Source organism: Oryctolagus cuniculus, chromosome 2 (genome assembly GCF_051225735.1).
Source record: "Oryctolagus cuniculus isolate XC-2025 breed Fujian yellow rabbit chromosome 2, ASM5122573v1, whole genome shotgun sequence".
Lineage (NCBI taxonomy): Eukaryota > Metazoa > Chordata > Mammalia > Lagomorpha > Leporidae > Oryctolagus > Oryctolagus cuniculus.
The window spans coordinates 40097446-40124916 of NC_142868.1; the positions used below are offsets into that span (position 1 = coordinate 40097446).

A 27471-nucleotide genomic window follows, 5' to 3' on the forward strand; every position below is an offset into this window, starting at 1 on the left:
AAAGAATCTATTTTCAGAATGTGGTTTCCAGCATTGTATTTTCTTTTTTCTATATCATCCTGGAAATGGAATATTATTACTGTGGAGAATTCCTCTACTTGCTTTATAAGTAGTTAAATTTACGATGGCAATTTCAGTGTTAAATGGCAAAAATCAGAACAACTCAATTTAAGTCTTCAATGTTCATAGCCTATTATTAAACTACAAAATATCCTTTCTTCAGTTTAGAAATTGAAATCCTGAATCTCCAAATAAGCAATGACTCACAAACACATTCCTCCATTCTAAATTTTCTGTGGATTTTTTTTCTAAGTTTTCTATTCTATAATGTCATCTTTAATTATTCTGCTTAATTTGAAGAGTTTTTAAAGTTCATGGAAATTTTGCATTTTTTTTTCAAAAGATGTATTTTATTTGGAAAGCAGACTGATAGAAAGAGGGACAGAAAGCAAGAAAGAGATCCTCAATCAGTTGGTTCACTCTCCAAATGGCTGTGATGGTTGGTGCTGGGCCAGGTTAAAGGCTGCAGTTAGCAACTTCACCCGAGTCTCCCACATGGATAGCAGGGGTCCAGGTACTTCAGCCACCTTCAGCTGCCTTACCATTCACACTATCAGGAAGCTGAACTGGAGGTGAAACAGCCAGAACTTGAACCCGTGCTCTTATATGGAATGTTGGCATCACAGGCTGCTGCTTAACCCACAGTTCCACAACACTGGCCCCCTGTACTATCTTTTTTTTTTTAAGATTTATTTTATTTATATGAAAGACAAGAGTTATAGAGATGGAGGAAGAGACACAGAAAGAGAAAGATATTCCATCCACGGGTTCATTCGTCAAAAGGCTACAAGGGCCAGGGCCGGGCCAGGTTTAAGCCAGGAGCCTGGAATTCCATCCAGCACTCCCATATGAGTGGCAGAGACCAAGGTACTGGGGCCACAAATTTTTTGAAGTATGCTCTTAAAAATCTTACCTCAATTTCTGAAGCAGTAAAATGTATTTTACTCATGGTTCTGTAAGCAAATTAGCTTATGTGATCAGTTAATATTGAAGTACCACTAGTTAACAAAGAAATATTAGTACATTGATGACTTTTCTCTAGCACTTTAAGGTTTTATGCCAAGTACCACCAGATATACCTAGCAAGCCAGGGAAGAACAGCATGCTATACACATTGCCCATTTATTCTTTACATTTTCCCGCCTTTGATTTCCTTGATTGCTCTGCCTTTGAATTCTGTGTTCACTGAATGGTTTGCCTCAATCTTTGAATTCTGACCTTATTTGGTTGGAAGTCTCAACCCTTCACACTTTATTCTATCAAGTTACTTTCAGGCTTATTTTCTGCTTAAGTACCTTACTGAGTATTGAATACAAACAGCACCGATATATTTTTTGGTTATTATCTTTACTAGAACTGTTGCATTTCTGTTAGTGACTTGGTTTTGAATGATCTGCCCCAATCCCATATTTTATCTCAGAAACTAGTTTTCTATTTTGCAGAAAACCTACCCAGAAAAGCTGATACATTAAATTGCAAAAATAAAAATACTTCAAACATGATTGTGACTGTATTTGATAATTGAGAATACATGACCACTAGTACTGTCTAAATTATTTTCATTATTATTAAAGTCGCTTTAACTTTCACTTCCCATTCCTTCCATATATTTATTGAAAATTATAATATATAAGATTCTGTAGTATATAAATGTGTATTAAACACTAAGTCTACTTATTAGAAAACTTCGATAGGAAAAATAAATTATGTATATAAATACAAAAATTATTAATAAACACATGTAAAGTTGTGCATTAGGTAACAGAAATATAAAATTTTTGAGACGCAACTCTTCTATCAAAGAGAAACAGTATATACATATAAAACTGTATTCATAATAATGCAAAAAAACCTTACAACCTTCCAAACAACACAATGACAAATTTCTAACTAAATGTATGCCCTACTATGGTTTGATATATGAAGTACTTTCTGTGAATTTATTCCAGAATAGTGCCTTTACTATTTGCTAAATGAATCAACATGCCCTGTTCTAATCAAGAAACATCAACTGACAAGCAATTAAGGGCAGAACTTTATTCCTCCATATTTAGTATCAGAAGCTAAGATAGATAAATAAAGATGGATAATGTATAACCCTTTACTTCAGCAAGTTTAAAATATAAGTTAAAAGCAGAAAATTTTAGCTTGATTGCATAAGAAAAACACCACTATTTTGTTTTCATTACTTCAACAGTTTAAACTTTTCCATTGGAGGTAGAACCTGTATATCTGAGAAGACATTAAACTGTTAGAAAAGTTTGGTTTGTGGTTACACACTATCATCATTGGCCCAGTCATACAAAGTAGCATACAAAGGTTACCTAAATGAGGTCTTCCTAAAATTGGGTTTTCAGGTCCAGAGATTTCTTAACCGTGTTGGAGTAAAAGTACTAAATCAATTACTAAAAACTTAACTACGTAGACATTTTATTGTCCACAAGCCAATGGTGCGGCAAGATTTTCTAGTAACAGGGGTTAAAAGTAAGGATTTAAGGAGGAAAGAAAGCTGGTATTTAACATTTAACAAAATGTTAAGCTGTGCTCATTCCAGTGGTCACAGAGGCAGCAAAGAATTGCCAGAGCCATCAAACTTGTGGTGAGCGTACTGGAAGTTACAGTGGTTTAAAATGACTCACATTCCAGATTCCTTCGCTAAGAGAAAAAAAAAAAAAAAAAAAGACATTCAAAAATAACAACACAAAAAAGTACTGCAGGACAACATGGTTAAAAAAATTGGGACTACGAAAAATTTATTCACATAACTGTAATTATTAGTCATTGGTGTAATTATTCCCGTATTTGTACACTGTGATAAATATCAGCTCATGAATGTAGTGTTTTAAAAGAATTTAAGGCAGATGGTAAAGTTAAACCAAAGAAAAGTAGCTAGTTTCTGTAACGGATCCCTGATTAATTTTTAAAAATGCCAATATGCTAAAAGAAAAAATTAAGAAAAGATGAAATTATTTCCCAAAGAGATGTAGGTGGAATCTATTTTCAGCTTTTCAGACAGCAAATTGGTAAAACCAGAAGTTCAATATAAGGAAATGCTTTTTTTCATATTTAAGGAACACTTGATTAAAATAAAAAGAAATCTCCTATATGTACAAGTAGGTGTCCACCTACTGGACAGAACTATCAAATGGTTTAGGGGGAAACTATCACAAACATATTTTATGCTGTAGGTGGAATTCATTCCAACCAAATGAACATATTTTTTTTTAAAAAAAAATAGTATTACAATTCTAAAAGGTAACAGAACAACTGTGTGTATCTCACATCAAGGAGGGCTTAATAAGAATCATGCACGAAGACAGGAAGGAAAGGATGAAAGACGACAGGGAAGGAGGTACTGAATTCCATGTTTTCTTCCTAATCTCCACATTTTGCTTGTTTTTCAAGTAACATTTCAGGATACAATTTTCATGAGTTTTCCAAAGAATGATATTTGTGTCTTCCTCATCAAAGGGTATGAGCAAAAAAGCAAATACACTCATTTAAAAAGCCAAACTAGCCCTTGGTTGGTTTGATTTTTGTGAGAAAATGGTTGCTTCATGTCCTCTATCTGCACTTTGTCTACCAACCAGATCTCAGATCATAGAGGATTCATCTAAGGTAATGCACATAAAATTACTTTGGAAAGTAAATATCTCATGCTGATCAGTAAGATAATTTAGTCTTAACTGGCAATTTATACCAAATAGAACAGCAATCTTACTATCTACCTTAGCCTCAGTTCCGTCATTTCACAGTTAGCTTCTGACTCTTGCATGCAGCTTGGAAAATGAAAATAAAGGTAAGAGTTGATCTAGTCTAGGAATTCCTTTGTCATCTCCTGGACATGCCTCATTCCTATTTGAAGCCATTAATCAGGTAAGAACCAGTAGGCTACTAACCCCTGCTGAAGGCATAGATGCCCCAAATGGAAGGTCTGCTTGCTGTGCTGATGCCACTCTTAATGACCCAAACATCTGGAAAACAACATTTCACAGTGATGATCAGAACTTCACTGATAAGCAATAACTTACATGCTGTGCACTGTGCATTAGGAGCACAACAGGAGTAGTAAAGTGGTGTCCCTTAGAAGGTGCCACAGAGCTTAGTGCTTTCCTTTGAAGTAAAGACTTTTTTGTACCTCAGAGGGGTGCCTTCAGGTAACAGGCAATGAAGTCCACCAATATTTCAGTGAATTCCTTTAGTATCACAGGTAATAAGCCACTTTCAAACTCTGGTTCCTTCAATATTCTACTTCCAGCATGTTCATGTTATCTTTAAAAATTAATATTTAATATTAAATGTGTTTTGTAATCAAAAAAGGTATGTTAAATAACAGTCATGTACAGAGGCAGATTACTATCTTTTCTTAGACATTTTATATTTCATTGATTTTATTTGCCTACCTGTTCTCCTCATCCCCATCTTACATACCACCAGTAAACACAAGCAGATATCTTTAAAATAAGTATAGCAATTATTTATCTGTACTTTCTAGTGTTCCTAAAATCATCATATATTAATGAAATGAATCCAAGAAGAAAATATGCATTTGGTAGAACCAGCTAAATCCCACACTTATAAATACTCCCCCATGTTTCTTCCTCCCAATATGATTATTATTTTCATTCTCTCTTGCTAGGACTTTAAACATTTTACTTTGTAGGCCTGACCCTAAATCTCAAAGTGTGGTCCTATTATATTACAGAACAGCTAAGCTGTTCCCTAGGGTTTAGCTTCTGTCAAAAAGCAATTTTACCATTCCCTCTTCCTCATGTCTATCAGACCTGACACCAAAGTAGCACTTCACTCTTCTACAAGGCAGGGATACTCGCTCACATTTTAATTCTTGTTTTCACCAACTAATTTCTGTTTCACAATGTTGCTTTTTTTTCTTCCTGAGGAGAAATAACTGACAAACTGGAAAGCAAGCTAGATAAGGTTGTCATCTCTCAAATATTATCAAGAGACAGAAGCTATCCAGATATGACAAAGAGGACAACTGTACAATCAAGCACAAACTAATGGTAATGGGGCAAAAAAGTTGTAATTTCAGGCAAAAGAGAAGGTATTCCAAGAAACAAGGAACAGTTCAGAATGAGGACAGAAAATAAAATTCTCTTGTTTTTATTAAGCTTATTCAGGACATGAACAAAGTGCTTGAAACACAAACAGCACTCAAAAGTTATTGTTGACTCACTCCAGCTACAAACACATATATACATGCTCTTTAAAAAAAAAAAAAAGGATCTGTGATAACTAAAAGGCAGTTTGTAGAAGTGAAGTTGACACTTTGAGAAGCAGTTATTGGAACAACCCTTGTCTTGATTGTTGAGGAACAGTTTATTTTTAATATAAACTATTTATAGAATGTTATAAAGTTAATTGAAAATAGATCTCAGTAAAAAATAAGATTGGAAATAAGAGAAGGGAAGGTAGAGGGGTGGGAGTATGGGTGGAAGGGCAGGCATGGTAGAAAGAATCACCACGTTCCTAAAGTTGTAATTATGAATATATGAAATTTGTAACTGTAAAGCTGTATAGTTCTGCATATATTTCTAGGGACTTACTTCTCAGGATACAGTTTAAAAACTTGCCATGTGACCCCAGATCCCCTTGGGCTGGGTGGTAAAAATAACATCTGAAGTTTTAAAGCAATCATATGGATAGAACTGAGTGGTAATAATAATAGATAGAATTAAAAATGAGTGAATGTTCTGACATGGGAAGCAGTCCACACAGCAAGCTCATAGAATGAAAATCACTTTAAATAGCACTCGGACCTCAGAATCAGCCTTTAAAGAATTCTGATCTGGCTGAAAAATCTACAAAAGTATTTCAGGCATGGAAAATCAAGACAGTGGCAAAAAATGTCCTACATGAAGGACCTTTGTGGGTGATACCTCATGGAAAGAAGTGGTCATCAAAGAAGGAGGTACTTTTCTCTGAAGGGAGGAGGGAACTTACACTTTGCTTATGGCATTGTCTAACTACTGAGGGAATTTGTGGATTCAAAAGGCTTCCATAGCCTAGGCAGCTCTGGTCAAGAGCATCGGGTGATCACTGATACCATATATAAAGAGTGTTAATTGTAAAATTAACAACAAGTCACTGTGCCCTAATTTCCCATGGAGGACCTCTGTCCTCAAGGATATATATACATATATATATATATATATATATATATATAAAATAGATATTTTGACAGGTAGAGTTAGTGAGAGACAGACAGAAAGGCCTTCCCTCCGTTGGTTCACCCCCCAAATAGCTACTACAGCCGGAGCTACGCCGAAGCCAGGAGCCAAGTGCTTCCTCAAGGTCTCCCTCGCGGATGCAGGCACCCAAACACTTGGGCCATCCTCCACTACCTTCCCGGGCCACAACAGAGAGCTGGACTGGAAGAGGAGCAGCCGGGACCAGAACCCGGTGCCCATATGGGATTCCGGCACCGCAGGCAGAGGATTAGCCAAGTGAGCACGGCGCCAGCCCCTCAAAGACTTATATTTTCACCATGTCTAAGTTCTCCCAAAAGATTTATCATTCTTTGGTGCTTAGTGAAAGTTAATTAAGTTTCTAAAAAAAAAGTGAAATTAACTTAAAGATGTAACAGCCCATCTTGACTGTTGAGTAACAGTTTGTTGTTGTTGTGCAAATTGTTGAACTCTTTACTTAGTAGAGAGCTGGTCTTCTGTGTACATCAAATATGGATCTTAGTGGAGAATGGGACTGGGAATGGGAGAGGGAAGAAAAGGAGGGGTGGGAGAATGGGTGGGAGGGCAGGTATGGTAGGAAGAACCACTATATTCCTAAAGTTGTACTTATGAAATGCATTAAGTTTGTATTTCTTAAATAAAAGGTTTCTTAGGGGAAAAATAATAATGCAAAAAAAATTTTTAAATAAAATTTTTCTCATCAAACTAAAAAAAGAGAAAATGGATAAAAAAGAGAAATATATCAAAAAATTAAGTGGTTATTTCTAATTTTTAGCAATTATTTTTAAATTTTAGCAATTCTTTCCTCTTTCCACATTTTCCCAATGTTTCCTAATGTATCTACTCTGTGATTTTTTATTATAAGGAAAAATTATACAAATGAATAATGGCCAGCATCATGAATGGTAGTAAATTTGCCTAGGCACTGATACCTCTAACCCACAACATGGCCAGTTGAGTCTAGCTCCAGAAACAATGGAGGTACGTGGAGGGAACTAATTCAGCAAACGTAGGCCTGCACTAAAGAGAATAGGGAATCAACCCTGAAGCTTTATATTACTTTGGACTGTGTGAGCAGAAAAGCAAAGCTAGCCTTACCTTCCACTCCATGTTTTCATAATCAAAAGGATTTGGTCTCTGTTCTAGTGATACACTAGCTTCTAGAAGACTGGTCAGGCAACTGGCTGTCAACTAACACGGATTTGTGTACAGCCAAACACCTTTTGCCTGCCCCAACACAAACAATGCTGCTCTACAGCAAATGAAACACTTAGAACTAATGATGCTTTATTTATTCAGTCCCTAAATATTTTTGAGGGTTTTGAGTGCCTACTCACCGCTTATGAAAAGACATTTTTTACTCTGGATATACCAAAAAAAAAAAAAAAAAGAGGGAGACAAATAAGACAAGGACATGTGTCTCTTCTTTTATAGATCTTACATTATCCTAACATGCAAACAGCATAAAGAAAAATAAAGCAGAAGGATGCTATTTTTCTTTTTTTAAGGTTTATTTTCAATTATTTGAAAGACAGAGTTACACAAAGAGAGGGAGAAAAAGAAAGAGAGCTCCCATCTGCTTCTTCACTTTCCAAATGGTTGCAATAGCCAGAGCTAGGCCAATCCAAAGCCAGGAGCTAGGAGCTTGTTCCAGGTCTCCCAAATGGGTTCAGGGGCCCAAGGACCTGAGCCAGCTTCTGCTACTTTCCCAGGCACATTAGCAGGGAGCTGGATTGGAAGTGAAGCAGCCAGGATTTGAACTGGCACTCTTATGGGATGCCAGGGCTGCAGACGGTGGGTAATCCCCTACACCACAGTGCCTGCTCTGGATACTACTTTGATTAGAATAGTTAGTAAAGGCTTCTTAGCCAACCTGACAAATAGATTTAAAAAAGAGTGAACCATGTGGACATCAGGGTCAAGATCATACCAAACAGAGGGACTCAGATAGTGTTCTCAACATGCTGAATAACAATGCAGAAGAGCAAGTAAGGGTAGAGTAGCTAGATAACACAATTCCTTTGGGACACAATGAGAATTTTGAATTTGGACATGACAGGGAGTCACTGTGTAGGATTTTATACAGATGGTAGTAATATAGTAACACTTTAAATGGATATTTCTGGCCATGTGTGAAGCATAACTAAAATGGTAGAGGACTGGATGCAAAGGATTGAAGGTATGAAAAAGAGTGCAGGCCAGAGATGATGGCGGCTTGAATGAAAATGGGGGACAAGGGAAATGGAAAAAACATGTCAGCTTCAGAATAAAATTTGTAAGTTGTAGAGCCAACAGTTTAGCTGATGTGAGATGTGAAACAAAAAAGAGATAATAAAGGTGATACCACATTTTTTTTTTACCTATGCATTTAATGTTACAATTTACTTGAAAGGGAACATTGCAAGAGAAAGATTTGGCAGTGGAAATTAAGAATTCAAGTTTGGATTTGTTAGATTTAGGTGTACAGGTAGAAATGAATCTGCAATCCAAGCCAGGTACAGAAAATGAGGAGCTGCCGCCAATGTAGAGATATTAATTAAAAAATAATGTATGGAGATGAACATATTGAAAAAGGAAAGTAGTCCATGGTCTGAGTCCTGGGACTTCAACATTTAGATGTTGAATAAAGATGGTCATAATAAAGATGGTCTAACAAAGAGGATTGCAAGGGTGTAGCAATGAAATGGGGGGAAGGAGGATTAGAAGAAAGATGCCCCAAAGTCAACTAAACAAATCCTCTAAGAGGATGTACTTTAAACAACACGACTGTCTAAAATTTCCATGTCTTATCTCTAGCCCTGGCTATTAGACATGACTTTAGATCACATTTAAGTTGTCCACATTCTTTTGAAATTTCTGTAGTAGACTAGTGAGCATGATGCCACTTTATTAGTGGATAGTTTGTTTAGGCTTTAGTCCATTCTTGCTTCTTCCCCTTCTCTTCCAGCTGATGTCATAGGGAATGATAGTGAATTGAGCTCAACTTTTTTTTATTTTTATTTATTTATTTATTTTGACAGGCAGAGTGGACAGTGAGAGAGACAGAAAGAAAGGTCTTCCGTTTGCCGTTGGTTCACCCTCCAATGGCTGCCGCGGCCGGTGCGCTGTGGCTGGCGCACTGCGCTGATCCGATGGCAGGAGCCAGGTACTTATCCTGGTCTCCCATGAGGTGCAGGGCCCAACTACTTGGGCCATCCTCCACTGCACTCCCTGGAGAGCTGGCCTGGAAGAGGGGCAACCGGGACAGAATCTGGTGCCCCAACCGGGACTAGAACCTGGTATGCTGGCGCCGCAAGGTGGAGGATTAGCCTAGTGAGCCACAGCACCAGCCAATTAAGCTCAAATTTTAAAAACTACATATTTTAGGGTAATACATCCTGAATATCAAGTCAGTTAAACTGTAGGCATGCTATTATGATTCATGGAAAAGAAAATAAGTCTCAGATGTAAGTAGGTTTCTTTTGTTCCAGCCCTATGCAATGGACATTTTCTGTATCCATTTATTTCCTTTTACTCTTTCACCCTATTCAGTTCAATTTATTTTTCGCTATTGTTGGGCAGCCTTTAGGAGAGGCAAATACTAAGGGCTATAATTGAGTACAACCCACAAGTTCCAAAGAATAACCTACTTACCACATCAGTGTCAAAGGAAAAATGATCACTTTCTTCAAAGGGGAGTCAAGGATTCGGGTGAACTGCAGAAGTCTGTTAGACTTCCTGACTTTGATGTTAACTGCAGGGACTATCAGTATTACTGTCATATTTTATAGTATGAATTAAAAAGCAACACTGCACTGATTGTTTATTGGACTTGATTAATATATTCAATAACGTTAGTAGAATAGTTCCATCAGAAACAACATATGAGTCAATACATGTAGATGGAAAAGGCAGACATCCTTTGAATCACTATCATGTAAATTTATTTGTATTCATGATGGAATTCGTGATTCATTTTATAAGAGCTGTTCATAGCCTTGGCCATGATATAGAAACTAAAGTACCCACTGACATAATTCGTTCTAGCCATGTTACTTTGGACACATGACATCAAGTTACATGGAAGGTAGAACTTGGGGTACCCAAATATGTGATTTACTCAATGATGCTTGACACTTTGGCCCCAAACCTTCGGCCTCCTTCCCATTTCAATTTACATAATCAGAAAAAAGTGACTATAAGAAGACAAAAATCAAAGTAGCTCCCACATTTTCAGAAAATAAGGAAAAGATCACTGTACCCATAAACCATTACCTATTTTGGTAGGCTTGTTTTGTTGTGGTGAAAATAACTTCAAGTAAAGTTGAGGAATGCCTAACTAAACAAGCAGTTAGGTTTCTTGGTGAAGATGTTCTTACAGCCTTAACTACGGCAATGGTGCACTGTGAACCTCTGAGAGGAATATGTGGCATTATTTGTCTCTTAAACTCAACTTGCCTGTAAAAAGCCTTTTCTTTCATAGCTTCTTACAAGATTCATGTTCTCTGGAAAATATTTTTGAAAAATTATAACACAAGTGATATCCTTTATACCAGCCTATTTAAATTCTCCTTATTAATTTTTCCATAGTCCTTTAAGATTCTTACTTTGTTGCTGAATTGTTCATATTATACTATGCAATATCCATTTACACTCTTGTGTGAATTCTACAAGGGCAGAAATGTTTCCTAAACTTCTTTTTTTTTTTTTTTAAGGATTATTTATTTGAAAGAGTTACAGAGAGAGGTCTTCCATTCCACTGGTTCACTCCCTAAATGACTGCAACTGCCAGAGCTGAGCTGATCCAAAGCCAGGAGCCAGGAGCTTCTTCAGGTCTCCCAATCAGGTGCAGGGGCCCAAGGACCTGGTCATCTTCTACTGCTTTTCCAGGCCATAGCAGAGAGTTGGATCTGAAGAGGAGCAGCTAGGATTCGAACTGGTGCCCATACGGGATGCTGGCACTGCAGGCAGGGGCTTTAACAGGCTGCTCCACAGTGCTGGCCCCCTAAACTTCTTTATTATCAAGAATTAGCATAACATCAGAAAGAAAACAGTGAATAAATCCATTCAAGCCCAAATAAATAATGAATGACTGAATTAACAAATGGGTTTTTTGTTTCTTTGGCTCATCTTTTTTTTTTTTTGTTTTGTTTTTTTGTTTTGTTTTGTTTTTTTAGAGTGACAATTACCTAACTAAATGGTATCAGATGAGGGAATATAAGGAAATTTCAATATGCTGAAATTTTCCAGAGCTGATACTTGGGCACTAAGCAATCTGAGCAAGAACCTGTGGATAAAGTCAAGATGTGACATTTCTAAAAGTGAGTGACAAAGTACAAGAAAGTTCTTCAACCTATGGAAAAAATACCACTCATGTTTCAAGGAGTCAAAATAATCTTCCTTTTTACTCTATAAAAAATGTTATAAAATGTCACAGAAAGAAATTAAAATAGTAAATGGCTTAAAAATGTAGGCACAAAATAACCTTAGAGGTATTATGGAGTTAATTAAAAATTAATTTTGTTGCATTTGTCATTTTAATGCGTAATTTTAAATATTCCCTTTACTTTTTAAGTTTTATTTTATTTTAGAGCCAAGAGACAGAGATAGAGACAGAGAGAGGGCTCACATCCACTGGTTCACTCCCCAAAACCCAGAACTGGAGTTGAGTCAAGCAAAAGCCAGGAGCCAGGAATTCAACGGGAGTTTGAATGTGGGTGGCAGAAACCCAGTAACATGAGCCATTACCCTGCTGCCTCCCAGGAGGCACATTAGCAGGAAGCTGGAATTGACAGCTGAGTTAGATTTGAACCCAAACACTCCAATATGGGACGCAGGCATCTTAACAAGAGTCTTAACTGCTAGGCCAAATCCCCACACTAACAATAACTTTCTTAAAGTAGATGTCTATAGTTTTGTACATATATATTTTTAAAGGTCCCCAAAGTTGTATAAACTTCAAGCTACATAAAATCCTAATCTCTTGGAAGGAGAAATTATTAACTACACCATTTAACTACAAAAGTCAGGGCTGACTGGTCTCAAAAACTTCTTCCTAGGCCAGTGCCATGGCTCACTAGGCTAATCCTCCGCCTGCGGTGCCAGCACACCGGGTTCTAGTCCCGATTGGGGCGCCGGATTCTGTCCCGGTTGCTACTCTTCCAGTCCAGCTCTCTGCTGTGGCCCAGGAAGGTAGTGGAGGATGGCCCAAGTACTTGGGCCCTGCAACCCGCATGGCAGACCAGAAGGAAGCATCTGGCTCCCGCCTTTGGATCAGCGCAGTGCTCTGGCCATAGCAGCCATTTGGGGGTGAACCAACGAAAGGAAGACCTTTCTCTCTGTCTCTCTCTCTCTCAATAACTCTGCCTGTCAAAAATAAATAAATAAATAAATAAATAAATAAATAAAAACTTCTTCCTATAGTAACATCATCACCTTTGTCATTTAAACCCCTGTGAGAAAGAATTTCATCTGCTACTGAGGGTAAATTTGGAGGGGAGAGAAACCAATGAAGCCTCTAGGGAGACTCTAGGTGACATTATTAAGCACAAAAAGATGAGGCTAGAGGGACCTGATACACCATTCCTACTTCACAATTTCACCTTTACTTGTCCCACTGGTCTCCATTTTATAGGGCTAGTTTAAAAGAATTATTTACTGAGTATACATGAATATGAACTTTTATTTTTTCCTTACCTTTGCATTTCTATAAATTTAACTATGGTTTCACAATTGTCATGCCCACAAGACATCATGGGGATAAAGAAAAATGAAGAGTACACCCTTTGCTTATGGAAATGATCTCTGAGGTATCAACCAACTTTTATTTCTGGATGCTTTTCATTATTGTTGTGGTAGTGTTACTAAAAAACACACCCAGCAGCAATTTCTTGACTTATATACCAAATAAATACAATAAATAATTAAGCATTAAGCATTCTAGTAAGTCTACATGATAGTTTCGAAAAACATTTATACCAGTAATGTAAAAAGAAGACAACAGGCAGATAGGCAAGCCAATCACATTTGAGATTTGATCATTTTTCTGGAAGATACACAGTTGTTCAGGTATTAAACTCAGTGGAAAAATCTTTCCACCATTTTCCTGGTTCATTTTGCACCAGCCTAGAACTCAAAAAAAAAAAAAAAAAAAAAAAAAGAAAGAAAGAAAAGGAAAGACAGAAAGACAGAAAAATAACAGAAAAAAAAGCATGTACTAAAAGCATAAGGCTCAATAATATGAGTAATCCTAAACACACCTAATAAATACACTGTTTGGGGCAACTGAATACTGCATTTTTTGTCAAAAGCAAGCTACAGATATCCTTTGCTTTTATTAACACAGTTCAGCTTATATGAGCAGACAAAAATGAAAGAGAAGGAAAATGTGCTTTATCATTTATAACTGAATTTCAATTTTCTCTTTCAAGTAGCATTGAAAGCATTTTCTTTGCAACCCAAAGACAGAAGGTCTTGATTATTGTTGTAAGAATAATCTCAGTCTTTGTGTGAAGATAGGGAAAATAAATAGTCTCTCTGGATGATATGTCAGCTTCTGAACTTACAAAACAAGATATATTCATGGATGTAGGAAAATTAAATTAAGGTGAAATAGTAGACCCATTAAAATGACAACTGAAGGCTTATTTTATAGGCCATGGCAGGCTTCCCAATTGTCCTCTACCTTAGCTTCAGCCCAGGGGCACAGACTACTGAACCAGAAATAAACAGGATCAAGGCAGGGGCAACTGTCTGGAAGTACAGGTCACTCAGGCTGTGAACCTGTCATGAACTGCTAGCTTTTTTGTAAAATTAAGGTTTTCGTTCCATTCTTGCCTCCACCACCCTTGTTTTAAGGCTAAAGACAGAAAAGAATTGTCATCTCTCCCCCAACTTCTTCTCATTTTTAACCATGTAAAAAATATCATTCCAATATCATCTCAGATGGGTTATTTCTTTCTGTATCAGGAGAATGCTAACCATGTGCCTTCCTGAGTACAAGAAAAGCTGTACTTCCCAGTCTCCTCTACTTTATCGCCATTCAGCAGACAACATCTGGTTGTTGTCTTCTGCTAAAAAAAAATAAAAAAAAAAAATAAAAAAACCAGAATGGGCCGGTGCCGTGGCTCACTAGGCTAACCCTCTGCCTTGCAGCGCCAGCACACCGGGTTCTAGTCCCGGTCGGGGCACCGGGTTCTAGTCCCGGTCGGGGCGCCGGATTCTGTCCCGGTTGCCCCTCTTCCAGGCCAGCTGTCTGCTGTGGCCAGGGAAGTGCAGTGGAGGATGGCCCAAGTCCTTGGGCCCTGCACCCCATGGGAGACCAGGAGAAGCACCTGGCTCCTGCCATCGGATCAGCTCGGGGCGCCTGCCACAGCGCGCCAGCTGCGGTAGCCATTGGAGGGTGAACCAAGGGCAAAAAGGAAGACCTTTCTCTCTGTCTCTCTCTCTCACTGTCCACTCTGCCTGTCAAAATAAATAAATAAAAAATAAAAAAATAAAAAAAAAAAACAGAATGGTCCATTCACCAAATAGGATCAGAAGACATTAATTTATGAACCAGTCCATTATTGTTCCCTCTTAAGTATTCTGTCTCTTGCACCCTCCCAAGATAATCCTAATGGCTGCCAATTCATCATTGCTCACCTATCTCCACTCACATTCCCATTCTTCATCTCTTCCCACTGTTCAAATTAAATAACCCATTCTTAATATATTTCACAAATCAATCTTCAATAATGATAACAGTAGTTTGAGGTATGTATATACACAGACAGAACAACTCAAGTCTCTCCATTGCAGATCCTTCCCTTACTCTGAGTAATATTTTATACCAGTTCATTAATGAAGATTTCTCAGACTCACTTTCTTATACTTGACAGAAAAAAATGATATTACTAACCACATTGATTAAAATCAGTGCTTCTTCAGCTTTCCTAACTTTCTAATTATACTTTTTGACCTCTACTTCTGTTTCTCCTCCTAACCACCTATGGGCTTTCTCTAAACTCTGTTTGGCTTTGTAATTCAAAGGATGTCCACACTCTCATGACTACTGTCACTTTTAGGTTCATGAACTATAAACTTTTATCCCTGCCTAGATTTCTGATACTACATGTTCAATATCTAGACAGCTTTCTCCTGTATATGGTCATTGGCCATACACATATCCAAATATATATAAAGATAAATTTGCCACTTACCCTCCCAAATTTGTATTATTTCCACTAAACCCTTATGACATTGCCTCTGAATCACCACCTTCCTTCCATTCATAAGTGAGGTCTACAAGAATTTTTTTTTTTGAATTCTCAGTTCTAAAAACCACAATTATATTTTGTATTCTCATAATTTTAGGCCTTAGGCTATTACAATTTTTCCCTAATTGATCTAACTCACAACTCTTCCCATTCAACTTATCATTGACCAATTTTCCCAAAATAACGGTTTTTGTTCTTTTAGTTTCTTGTTTAAAAACTGAGTTGAAGGATAGAAGTTTGCTTGTTGCAGTGGTTAATCTACCGTAGGAACACCTGTATCCCATATAACGCTACCATAATTGGTCTTGGCTCCTTTCTCAATTTGCATTTCCTGCTAACGCATACCCTGGGAGGCAGCAAGTAATGGTTCTAGTGCTTGGGTCCATGCCACCATGTGGGAGACCTGGAATGAGTTTATGGCTTCTGTCTGTGGCCTGCCCAATCCCTGGAGATTGCAAATATTTGAAGAGTAAAAAAGCAGATCTGTTCTCTCTGCCTTTAAAACAAATAAAGGAAAATCATTCTTAAATTAGAAAAATTAATTAATTAATACAAAGAACCTATGCTGACGCCATACTGTTTACATCTAGATTAAATTTTTTGGTTTAACCTGGTTATGCTCATTGCTGCCAGTGTTTTCTGCTCCCTAATCACAGAACTAATCAATGCATGACAGTGTACTATAAACCTGCTGTACTGTAAATTCATGAAGGAAGAAGCTGCTCCTCATCCCTTGTTCATCACTCTATTCCATTATACCTGGAGAAGAGCTAAGAAACGTGAGTAAATGGTCTTGGTTCACATTAATTTCTGTAAGTGTGCTGTCTTCTCTACTTCTAATACAAAACAAGGTCCAATTCATGTACTTCCTCCTCCACTAAATATTATCAATTAGTCCAATATAACTGTATCAACTTTCTCCTTTTAGTTAATAAAATATTCTATATTTTACTGTATACTAATAATTCCATTTGTGGTAGTTTTGTATTTCTAGCTATATTTCATTGTACCCTACCTGACAAACTGTCATAACATTAGACAGAAAATAAAAAGAATTTGAAACTTTATAACCACAATCTGAAAGATAAGTTAAGAAAGACAAACGGAAAAAAAAAAAAAAAAAGAGAGAGAGAGAGAGACTGATCTCCTATTTGGTTAAGCTACCAGCAGGGAACAGATTAAGCATAAAACCCTTGTTAGGCATAAACCCACTTTTATTAACCTCTGTAGAGAACAGAAACCTGAAGATCTCCCAAAGTCAAAGGTTACATACTGGGGCAGATATTCAGGTACTGGCTAAAAGTACTAGGGGAGACAATCCCAAGTTCAAGGAGGACTGAGACAGTATTTGGAGACATTCTCCAGGTCTGAGATATACACAGCTACATGACTCCTACAAACATTTTAGTAATATACACTGAAGTTATATCATTAGGAATCAAATCCACTATGTTTCTACGGAGATTTTTTTTTTTTTTTTTTTTTTTAAGGAAGAGAGGGGGATAGCTGCCTGCTTACCTCTTAATAAGCCAAGGAAAAAGTGTGTTTTCTCATTCTTGCCCATGTCAGTTTGGCTTTTTGAGTAGAGCTGACTTGAATCTCATTGTGATTGTCACTACAAATGTAGTAACTGGGGTAGAGATGGTCTTCTCATTATTGAGAAATCAGTCACTAACACAGAAACTTCCAATTCAGAATAAAATTAGTAAGAATATTACTACTACCTGAATGTTTGAGTCCTCTCAAAACTCATGCTGAAATCTAAACTCTCAAGGTGACCATATAAATTAAGTGGGTGCTTTGAGAGGTGAATAGATAACAGAACCATAGTACCTCATGAATGAGATCTGTGCCCTTACACTCAAATAAAAAGCAAGAGGGAGTGTCATTTGCTGCAGTGGTTGAGATACTGCTTGTCATGCTCCCAGTTCCACTCCTAATTCCAGCTTCCTGCTAATGTTCACCATGGAAGGTAGATGACTCAAGCAACTGACACCTGGCCATCCATGTAGAAGACCCAACTGAGGCTCCTGGCTTCAACCTGGCCCTGTCTCAGCTGTTGCAGGCATTTGGGGAGTAAAACAGTAGATGGGAAATCTCTCATGACTGTCTTTCTTTCTCTGCCTTAAAAGAAAAAAAGGATCTGAGGAAACCTGTTTGCTCCTTCTACTATGTGATAACACAGAAGAAGATACCATCTGTGAGCAAGCAGGCCATCACCAGACACCAGATCTGCTGATACCTTCATCCTATTCTTCCCAGCATCCTCAACTGTTAAGAAATAAACTTCTGTTGTTTATACAGTACCTCTTTTATAGTATTTGTTATATCATCCAAACAGACTAAGACAAATATTAACAACTCAACATGATGTAAGCATTATATTATTTTTTTTTCCTTGACAGGCAGAGTGGATAGTGAGAGACAGAAAAAGGTCTTCCTTTACCATTGGTTCACCCTCCAATGGCCGCTTTGGCTGGCGCGCTGTGGCCGGCGCACCGCGCTGATCCAAAGGCAGGAGGCAGGTGCTTCTCCTGGTCTCCCATGCGGGTGCAGGGCCCAAGCACTTGGGCCATCCTCCACTGCCTTCCCGGGCCACAGCAGAGAGCTGGACTGGATGAGGAGCAATCAGGACTAGAACCCAGTGCCCATATGGGATGCTGGTGTTGCAGGCAGAGGATTAACCAAGTGAGCCACGGCCCGGGCCCCAGCAAATAAATATTTTTAAGAAGTTTGGGCCCACGCCGTGGCTCAATAGGCTAATCCTCCACCTTACGGCGCCGGAACACCGGGTTCTAGTCCCGGTCGGGGCGCCGGATTCTGTCCTGGTTGCCCCTCTTCCAGGCCAGCTCTCTGCTATGGCCCGGGAGTGCAGTGGAGGATGGCCCAAGTCCTTGGGCCCTGCACCCGCATGGGAGACCAGGAAAAGCACCTGGCTCCTGGTTTCGGATCAGCACAATTTGCGCCAGCCGCAGCACGCCGGCCGCAGCGGCCATTGGAGGGTGAACCAACAGCAAAAGGAAGACCTTTCTCTCTCTCTCTCTCTCTCTCACTGTCCACTCTGCCTGTAAAAAATAAAAAAAAAAAAAATTAAAAAAAAAAGTTTGAATGAGAAGCCAAATGTGTTAAGACAATGACTTTTCCACATAAAAGAAAACAGAACAAGAAGGAAACATTTTGTAATCCTTCCCATATACCAATATGCATCAGAATTTTGTTCTCTAAAGCCACTGGGTTTAATCATTAAGATTATGGTCAGCCAGCACTGTAGCATAGCAGGTAAAGCCTCCACCTGCAATGCTGGCATCCTATATGGACACCGGTTCAAGTCCCGGCCTCTCCACTTCCGATTCAGCTCTCTGCTATGGCCTTGGAAAGCAGTGGAAGATGGCCCAAGCCTTTGGGCCCCTGCACCCACATAGGAGACCTGGAAGAAGCTTCTGGCTCCTGGCCTTGGATCGGCGCAGCTCTGGCCACTGCGGCTAACTGGGGAGTGAATCAGAGGATGGAAGACCGCTCCCCCCCCCCCCCCGTCTCTCCTCTCTCTGTAACTCTGATGTTCAAATAAATAAATAAATCTTAAAAAAAAAAAAAAAAAAAGAGTATGGTCAGCCATGGGGCTACATTATGGTGCAGCAGGTTAGGCCACCACTGAAGATGCACACATTCCATATGAGTACCAGATCCAGTTCCAGTCCCAATGACTCCACTCTAATTCAGCTCCCTGATAATAAGCCTGGGAAAGCAGCAGAGTGTCTACCAAGTGTCTGCCAACTCTCTGGGCCGCGTCATCCACATGGGAGACTCAGATGTAGTTCTAGGCTCCAAGCTTAGGCCTGGCCCTCCCCTCGCCATTGCAACTATTTAGAGAGTGAAACCAGTAAATCAAAGAACACACTCACTCTCTCTAACTCTGCTTTTAAAATAAATAAAGATATCTTATAAAAAATTGTGTCAAGAATATAGGAGTTCGTTTAAGAAAAAGAAGTTTTGGCCTTTAAGCAAATGGAAAGATATTCAATTCATTCATATCTTAAATCATAAAGAAATAAATCTAAATTAAAACTAACATGGTGATAAAATTTTCACTATCAGATTGTCAAAGAACCAAAGATTTCATAATACTGTTGATAAGGCTATGAAGAAACAGAACTCTCATGATGTAAGCAGAATGCAAGATGGGTCAGCTCTCATGGAGAAGAACATGATGGTGTATAAACACCACAACATATGCATTAATTTTTGATCCATCAATTGTACTTTTAGGAATTTTTACTATTAATTCATTTCTCAGAAGTTTATTTATATAAATTTATTTATTATCACACTTTTTTAAGTGTGTTCACTGAGAGGGAACTGTTTAAATAAACTATTATACACTGACATAACAAAATACAAATGTCATGTAGCAGAAGAAAGGGTAAAAAGTTGTCTACAGGAGATTGACGCCACGGCACAGCAGGTAAAGCCTCCGCCTGCACTGCAGCATCTCATATGGGCACCAGTTTGAGTCCTTGCTGCTCCACTTTTGATCCAGCTCCCTGCTATGCCTGGGAAAGCAGTAGAAGATGACCTAAATCCTTGAACACTTGCACCCACACAGGAGACCCAGAATAAGCTCCCGGCTCGTGGCTTCTGACTGACCCAGCTCCAGCCGTTGCAGCCATTTGAGGAGTGAATCAATGGATGGATGACCTCTCTCTCTGCCTGTGCATCTCTGTAACTCTGCCTTTCAACAAATAAATATTTTTTTAAAAAAGTTGTCTACATACTGGTATGGAAATATATGCAAAATATATAGTTAACTGAAAAGTTGTACAGAATGTAAAAGTTTGCTTTCTTTTGAACAGAAAAAGAAACATTAATATATATATATAACATTTCTGCATGTATCTGCATTTAAAGAATGTCAGAAAATGTATAAATAGAATATCAGACCCTATTAAATGTTTTACCTATCTAGTTCTGACAATGAAGCCAAATTTGCCTGGTTCTGTTCCTACTACTTAGAAATTAAAATATTTTTGAGTCTATTTCTAAATGATCATGATTGGAATTTTTATCTCAGAAGTTTGAAACATGACAGAATGAACATTTGCAAAATATAGTCATGAACCACATAATGACATTTTACTCAAGAACAGATCTCATATATGCTGACAATCCCATATAATTGTAACAGAGACGACAAATTTCTATATTCCTATTGTCTAGTATTGTTGAAGCCATTATAAGATCATACAGCAAACAAAGTTTCACTCATTTGTGGTAATACTGATATAAACAAATCTACCATGTTACCATATAGAAATGTGAAGCAATACAATTATGTGTAGTAGCCAAGACTTGATAACACTATTACTGGTTTATGTATTTACTACATTACAATTTTTGTTGTTAGTTTTGAGTACGTGCCATTTACTTACATAAACAACACAACACTTATTATAAAAAAATCAAATGGTTTAAAGCAGGGATGGAGAACATCTGGCCCAAAGGTTGCATAAGGCCATGAAATAATTTGTTCTGGCCCCAAGGCACCCACAGGCAAAACTCAAAATTCAATAAATCTATAGCAGATTAATTTTAGGTTGATAATTTTGTATGGCCTATGAATGATGTCATAAATATTCACATGGTGGCATAAAAATGTTTCCCATCCCTGGTTTAAAACATTAATAAGAGGTATGTATAAATACACACACTTATGTGAGAGAGAAAGAGACAGAGGGAGGAAGCTAAGGTCAATTTTTTTTAATTTATATAAAGGGAACACATTTCATGTATTTCATATACACAATTTTAAGAGCATAATGATACTGCGCGACCTATCCTCCTCTCCCTTCCTCATTCCCACACTCCTACTTGTTTTAATTTTTATAATAATATACTTTCAATTTACTTTATAACCACAAACTTAACTTTCCACTGAATAAAGAATTCAACAAGTAGTGAGTAGAAATAGGTAGAGACAAGACTAATAGTATTTTAGTGTTTCAAATATATGAAGGTATGATTCAAAAACAGTAATAAAATAAATAAGCTTAGCAAAATGAAATTTAAATACAAGCCACTCCCAGATCCTAGAACAGCTGTAAGTCCAAAGAACACTGTGTTCTTAGAAACCACATCTGAATGGCATCTCAGGAAAGCTGGGAATACAGAAATATCATTAGTTTCAGCCTCACTAAGGTGCTTGTCAGTTTATGTGAATAGCACATAATCTAGCAAATTCCTATCAGTATGTTTATTCTGACACAATGGATTCATCATATCTGGTAAAAAATGAACTTATCATATTTTTTCTCAGAGACTGACATTTGAGACACCCTTGTCTTGAAGAAAATTTCAAAAATTTCAATCAAGATCATCAGTTGTTTGGGCCTATGCTGTGGCCTAGTGGGCCAGGCCTGGCCTGCAGTACAAGCATTCCATACGGGTGACAGTTCATGTTCTGGCTGCCCCTCTTCCTATCTACCTCTTTGCTATGGCCTGGGAAAGCAGGGGAAGATGAGCCAAGTGCTTGGGCCCCTGCAATTGTGGGAGACCCAGAAGATGCTCCTACCTCCTGGCTTATCAGCCCAGCCCCAGCCATTGCAACCATTTGGGAGTGAACCAGTGATGGAAGACCTTTCTCCACGTCTTCCTCTTTCTGTCTGCAACTCACCTCTCAAATAAACAAAATCTTAAAAAAAAAAAAAAAAAAAAAAAAAAAACAAGCATCAGTTTTACTTAAAGTGTATTTCTTCCTGTACAACCTGTATAAAAACCTCTTTGTGTCCATTTACTCCCTGCTTCTTCAGTTTCTGGAAATCCAGTGCTGCTGGAAGTGGACTCATCTTACAAAACCTACAAGACCTACTGTCTTCCCTGAGCAGACATGTTCAATCCTATGCCAAAGTGACTCTTTTCCACTGCCTCTCGCTATGGAAACACTATCCTAGTGACACTTGCCTCTTAGGGAGGGTTTCTATCTTATCCCATTTGTTTTAGCTAGCAAATCACTCTCAGCAGATTCTTGAACTGAACCTGCAATTGATGGGTCTGAAGCCTGAGCCCCAAGGGGCTCAGTGAGAACTAATTCCTCTCCTCTGTGCTCCCTTAGGCACTGTCTTTCATCACTGAATTGTTTGGACCTTGAACAGTATTTTTTTTCTGCTGCATATTTTTCTGTGCAATGAAGTGTGCCTCTAGTTTTTATTTTCTTCTATCCTCCTCCTACATCTTTCAGGAAGTTTGAGCTGAGTTTTTAACTAATCTACTAAGGTTTAGTTTCTAATTACTTAACCTGTTTATTAATTTACTCTTATATATAATGCATTATGTAATTATATATGTATTATATATTATATATAACAAGGCTGTATACTGGAAATTGAGTATTTGCCACATTTGTAATTTTTTCTAGGCAATTTTTTTGTAATAAACTTCTTTATTTCTTAAATTCTAGAATATTCTTTACCAGTAACAATGAAATTACTGAATTCTGAGTTTCTGAATATCTACTATTCAAACAAATCTTTTTTCCAGCTTCTTTCACTACCCTGGGATGGGTAATTCTATGAAGGAACTCCTCCCATCAAACCAGTACTCAGCACATCCAAACTTGAACCTGACTGTCCTGAATGTCTTGACTCCTAATTGGATACATTCCTTCCAAACACAAAATGCATCTATATACAACCCTGTAATGGCTATATTACTTTGCAAATCACAAATGATACTTGTGTATTATACTTCCTAGTCTTTCCCAATCTTTTGGATGTGGTTCTAATTGCCTTTAATGTTTAATTTACCTGTGAACTCTAGATTGTTTCCTATCATCCCTCCTCTTTTGATTAATTTGGACACGGGCTTCTGTTTCAATCTAGTAACAGCATCTCTCCCTTTTGTGATATTTTCCTGTACAGCATTTAGATCCCTTTTCACCACTTCTCTCTTACAGAAGTAGATATCTACTTCAAATTTCATTTTCTATGTCACTTCTGATAAATCTGTCCCCTAATTTCTCAAACTGTTTCCCAAAAATCTTTTCTTCCAGCTCTAACCTATTTTATGCTTTGGTTCCATTTTTTCATTTCTTCATATTAATACTAATACATCTGGTTTCAACTACTCAAAAACCTCTCAAATTCCTATGCAAAACTGAATGCTAGAACCAAACATTTCAATAATGAGTTTTTTAATTGACTTATTAGCCACATTTTTTGCAGTGATTTTCTTTAACTGTTTCTGAACCTCAATTTATGAAGACAATATATGCTCTTTACAGGAACTGTCTTTGCTCTTTTTTTTTTTTTTTTTTTTTTTTGACAGGCAGAGTGGATAGTGAGAGAGAGAGAGACAGAGAGAAAGGTCTTCCTTTTGCCGTTGGTTCACCCTCCAATGGCCGCCACGGCTGGTGCGCTGCGGCCGGCGCACCGCGCTGCTCTGAAGGCAGGAGCCAGGTGCTTCTCCTGGTCTCCCATGGGGTGCTCTTTTTAACATTGATATTCATCTTCATAATCTAAGATACTTATTCACCTCATTGGATGAAGTCACAGTTTGTATCTCAATGATAAAAATTATCACCAGAGCATAAAGAATTTTCAAATTCAAAGCCAACTTGAGATCAAGAGGTCAGAGCAACTCTTAAAACTACAGTCACGTCACAGGACTCAAGATTTGTCCCTCCACAGATCCCTCCCTTGACTCCAAAAAGGAGTCAGAATAGAAAAGATCATAATCTGAGAGACTGTGTACACCACCTACCTAGTCCTGGCACTAAATACCGTGTGCAGCTACTGCTGGACATGAAAGAAACACTTCAGTGCCTAAAAGGCTGGAACCCAAAAGGACACTATCATCAAACCACAGTCTCAGAAAATGTAACTCAGAAAAACATACATCTGCAGATTTCAAGGACAAGCAATAGCAAGTATATAATTATGATCCACGTGATAAGGATGTCTCAGCCCTCCTGATCAGATTTTGCGTGTGGAGCCCTTCAGAGCTTGCTTGCCTTTGTTTACAGCCCTGACATACAAACCTGCGTCTACAGGGAAAAAAAAGGAACAAAACATTTGCTTATACAGAAACAGCCAGTCTTCCTGGCTCCCGTGGACAAAGTTGTTATAAGCCACAACTACAGCTCAAAATACCAACTCTACCAAAGCTTAACACGCCCCGCCTGAGCCACGCCCCGCCAGAGCCATTATCAGAGTTTTATTTTTTTTATTTATTTATTTATTTTTTGACAGGCAGAGTGGACAGTGAGAGAGAGAGACAGAGAGAAAGGTCTTCCTTTGCCGTTGGTTCACCCTCCAATGGCCGCCGCGGCCGGTGCACTGCGGCCGGCACACCGCGCTGATCCGATGGCAGGAGCCAGGATCCAGGTGCTTTTCCTGGTCTCCCATGGGGTGCAGGGCCCAAGCACCTGGGCCATCCTCCACTGCACTCCCTGGCCACAGCAGAGAGCTGGCCTGGAAGAGGGGCAACCGGGACAGAATCCGGCGCCCCGACCGGGACTAGAACCCGGTGTGCCGGCGCCGCTAGGCGGAGGATTAGCCTAGTGAGCCGCGGCGCCGGCCTGATTATCAGAGTTTTAAAACTCTGCAAATCACATTGTGACGTACAATTCCTTTCCTTTCCATTTTCTCTTTATCTCTACGCTATGCCACAGATGCTGGGATGTGAAGAAAGTGTAACGTAACGGCACAAAAGCCGAAAAGCAATTTAAAAACGCAAAAAAAAAAACACCAATATTTCCTTTTAATTTCCGTGGGAGCTCAAAAAGTTCAGACAAGCAGTATTTTAAAATGATGCACATTTTCATTGAATTTTTTAAGTTCCCCTCGTGGTTTCCAGCCATGCGCTTATTGAAGCTGAACCCCAGAATTAGAAAGACTTACCAGCAGCTTCCGGAACGCCAGACGAGACAAGATGGCGCGGAGGCAAACGCTGTACTGGCCAACGTTACAGCCTGGAGGAACAGAGTACAAGGAACACTTCCTGTGCGCAGCTTCCGCCCAAGAGGAAAGGAAGGGGCGGGTCACCCATGCTGCCATTCACCTCCTAGAAACTGACCAATCAGATCACTGCCTGCCACCGCTACAGGAAGAAGAAACAATTTTAAGAGTGTTATTGTAAGATATGTCCTGAGTAATGAAGGAAACAATAGAAATGAATAATAAATGTTCCTGGCCTTGATATGACACATAGTAATTCCTGCTGGGAACCTTTACTTCCATATCTATCTCATGAATGTTTTGGCAAGACATGGGCTCTTTCAATGACATCTTTATCCTGCTTGGTCGTGAGGGAACGTTGAGATTGCCTCTAACCCCAAAGCAAGCTACAAGTCCCAGGTAGCGAGTGTATCTCACCTCTACTAAGCCTGCTAAGCTGCTGATTATGTGACTGTATGTTTTGCCCAGAGGAGGACCCTTGCATGTGAAAGGGGGAAATAAAATTAACTGCAAATATATGGGGAAAGACATTGGCGCCATCGTTAGGACACCCCTTGTGATTTCCACGTTCCAGAATGGATTGCTTGGTTTCAAGTGGCACACCTGGGTTCAGGTTGACTCCAATTCCAGCCTCCTAGTAATACACATACTGAAAAGCAGCACGTGATGGTTCGCCTACTTGGGTCCCTGCAACCCACTTGGGAAACCTGAATCAAGTTCCTAGCTCCTGGGTTGGGCCTGGCCCAATTCCAGCTGTTGCAGCCATTTATGAGGTGAGCCAGTAGGTAGTAGGTCTCTCTGTCACTGGCTCTCTCTCACTGCATTTCTTTTCCTCTAACCTCTCTACCTTGCAAATAAAATGAAGATAAACTTTTTAAATAAAATTATTTTTAAGTTACATGGGATTTTTTTTAGAGGATGAGATTTTATATTGTTGAACCATTAAAAATTACAATTCAAAATCCATTTTTAAAAAAGTAAATTATTCCTAAAAAATAATAAATAACCTGTGTATATTAAGGCAAAGCATTTTGATATGTCTACATTGATAATGTGAACATCAAAAATAACATAGAATGAAAATGTTGGGCATAGGTTAATATATTTCAATTAATGTTCAGCCATAATTTTCTTTAATATTGGTAAACTAATACTTTTTGAAGTATATACTTTAATATATTATTTTTTAAAACTATAAATTATGTATAATGTTTTCCATATGTGTATGTAAGTCATATCTGAAACTGATAAAACAGAAATACTGATAAACAGAAAATATTTTTATTTTTATCTTAAAATATGTAATTTTCAGCTCAAATACTTTCTTTTTTGCCTCTATTCAGAGTACCTATCTTCAGATATGTTTGTATGAGATGAACTTCATAAAATAATCTTTCCATTATTCATGATTCTTTTGAAGATTTTGTTAAATTTAGGTCCTTTTAAATTCATTTCCCTAAGAATGTTAATTTACACAAATTATGAAAGAGCTTCATTAAAGTATGCTTCATGTGCGTTTTAAAAACCACAAAGCACAATTATAAATTCTAAAATTAATACTGTATCTTATATAATATATTATTTTTATATATTATTATTTAACAATTAACTTTGTTCATGTTATCTCTTAATTTGGTAGAGGTAAATTTAAATTTCTCCCCATGCCACTAGATTTGTTTTTGATAACTGCAATCTGAAAAACCTTCAAAATCTGAATTCACAACAATTGAATTATTTGATTAAAATTTTCCGTGATTTTTAACATGATCTAATAAAACCTACATGCTCAATGACCAGGCTACAGTTGGATAGTACCCAACAATGGGAATAGTATCAGATTCTTTTCCCACCACCACCTAAGACTACGAATTAACTTCCCTGGCTCTCCTAGACTGGTGTTCCAAGTCTTTGCTTTATTAGAAAATGTGCTACAAGTTATACATGATAGAAAAGGTGTTGGTTATGTTGGGTCTGGAAGGTTCAAAAACTAGAGAAAAGGTATTGTTGGTTGCTTGCCCA

The 27471-nt window shown here is 38.1% G+C and overlaps 1 protein-coding gene across 10 annotated transcripts in view; it reads right to left on the reverse strand.

Annotated features, from left to right (window-relative positions):
- The window catches only part of COX7B2 (cytochrome c oxidase subunit 7B2), a 155030-nt gene extending 129296 nt beyond the window's left edge, over positions 1-25734 (reverse strand). For 4 of the 10 annotated variants that reach the window (XR_016229895.1, XM_008248480.5, XM_008248493.5 and 1 more), the window contains exon 1: positions 25396-25557. Coding sequence is in view for 2 of the 10 variants with exons in the window: in XM_089327188.1 (XP_089183314.1) it covers positions 25396-25551 (156 nt within the window). In the remaining 8 variants the exon portion in view is untranslated. Of the gene's footprint in view, positions 1-25395 lie in introns of all 10 variants that reach the window. The other 6 variants (XR_016229896.1, XM_008248476.5, XM_089327192.1 and 3 more) reach the window with 3 other exon arrangements.
- Between the last annotated feature and the right edge of the window lie 1737 nt (positions 25735-27471).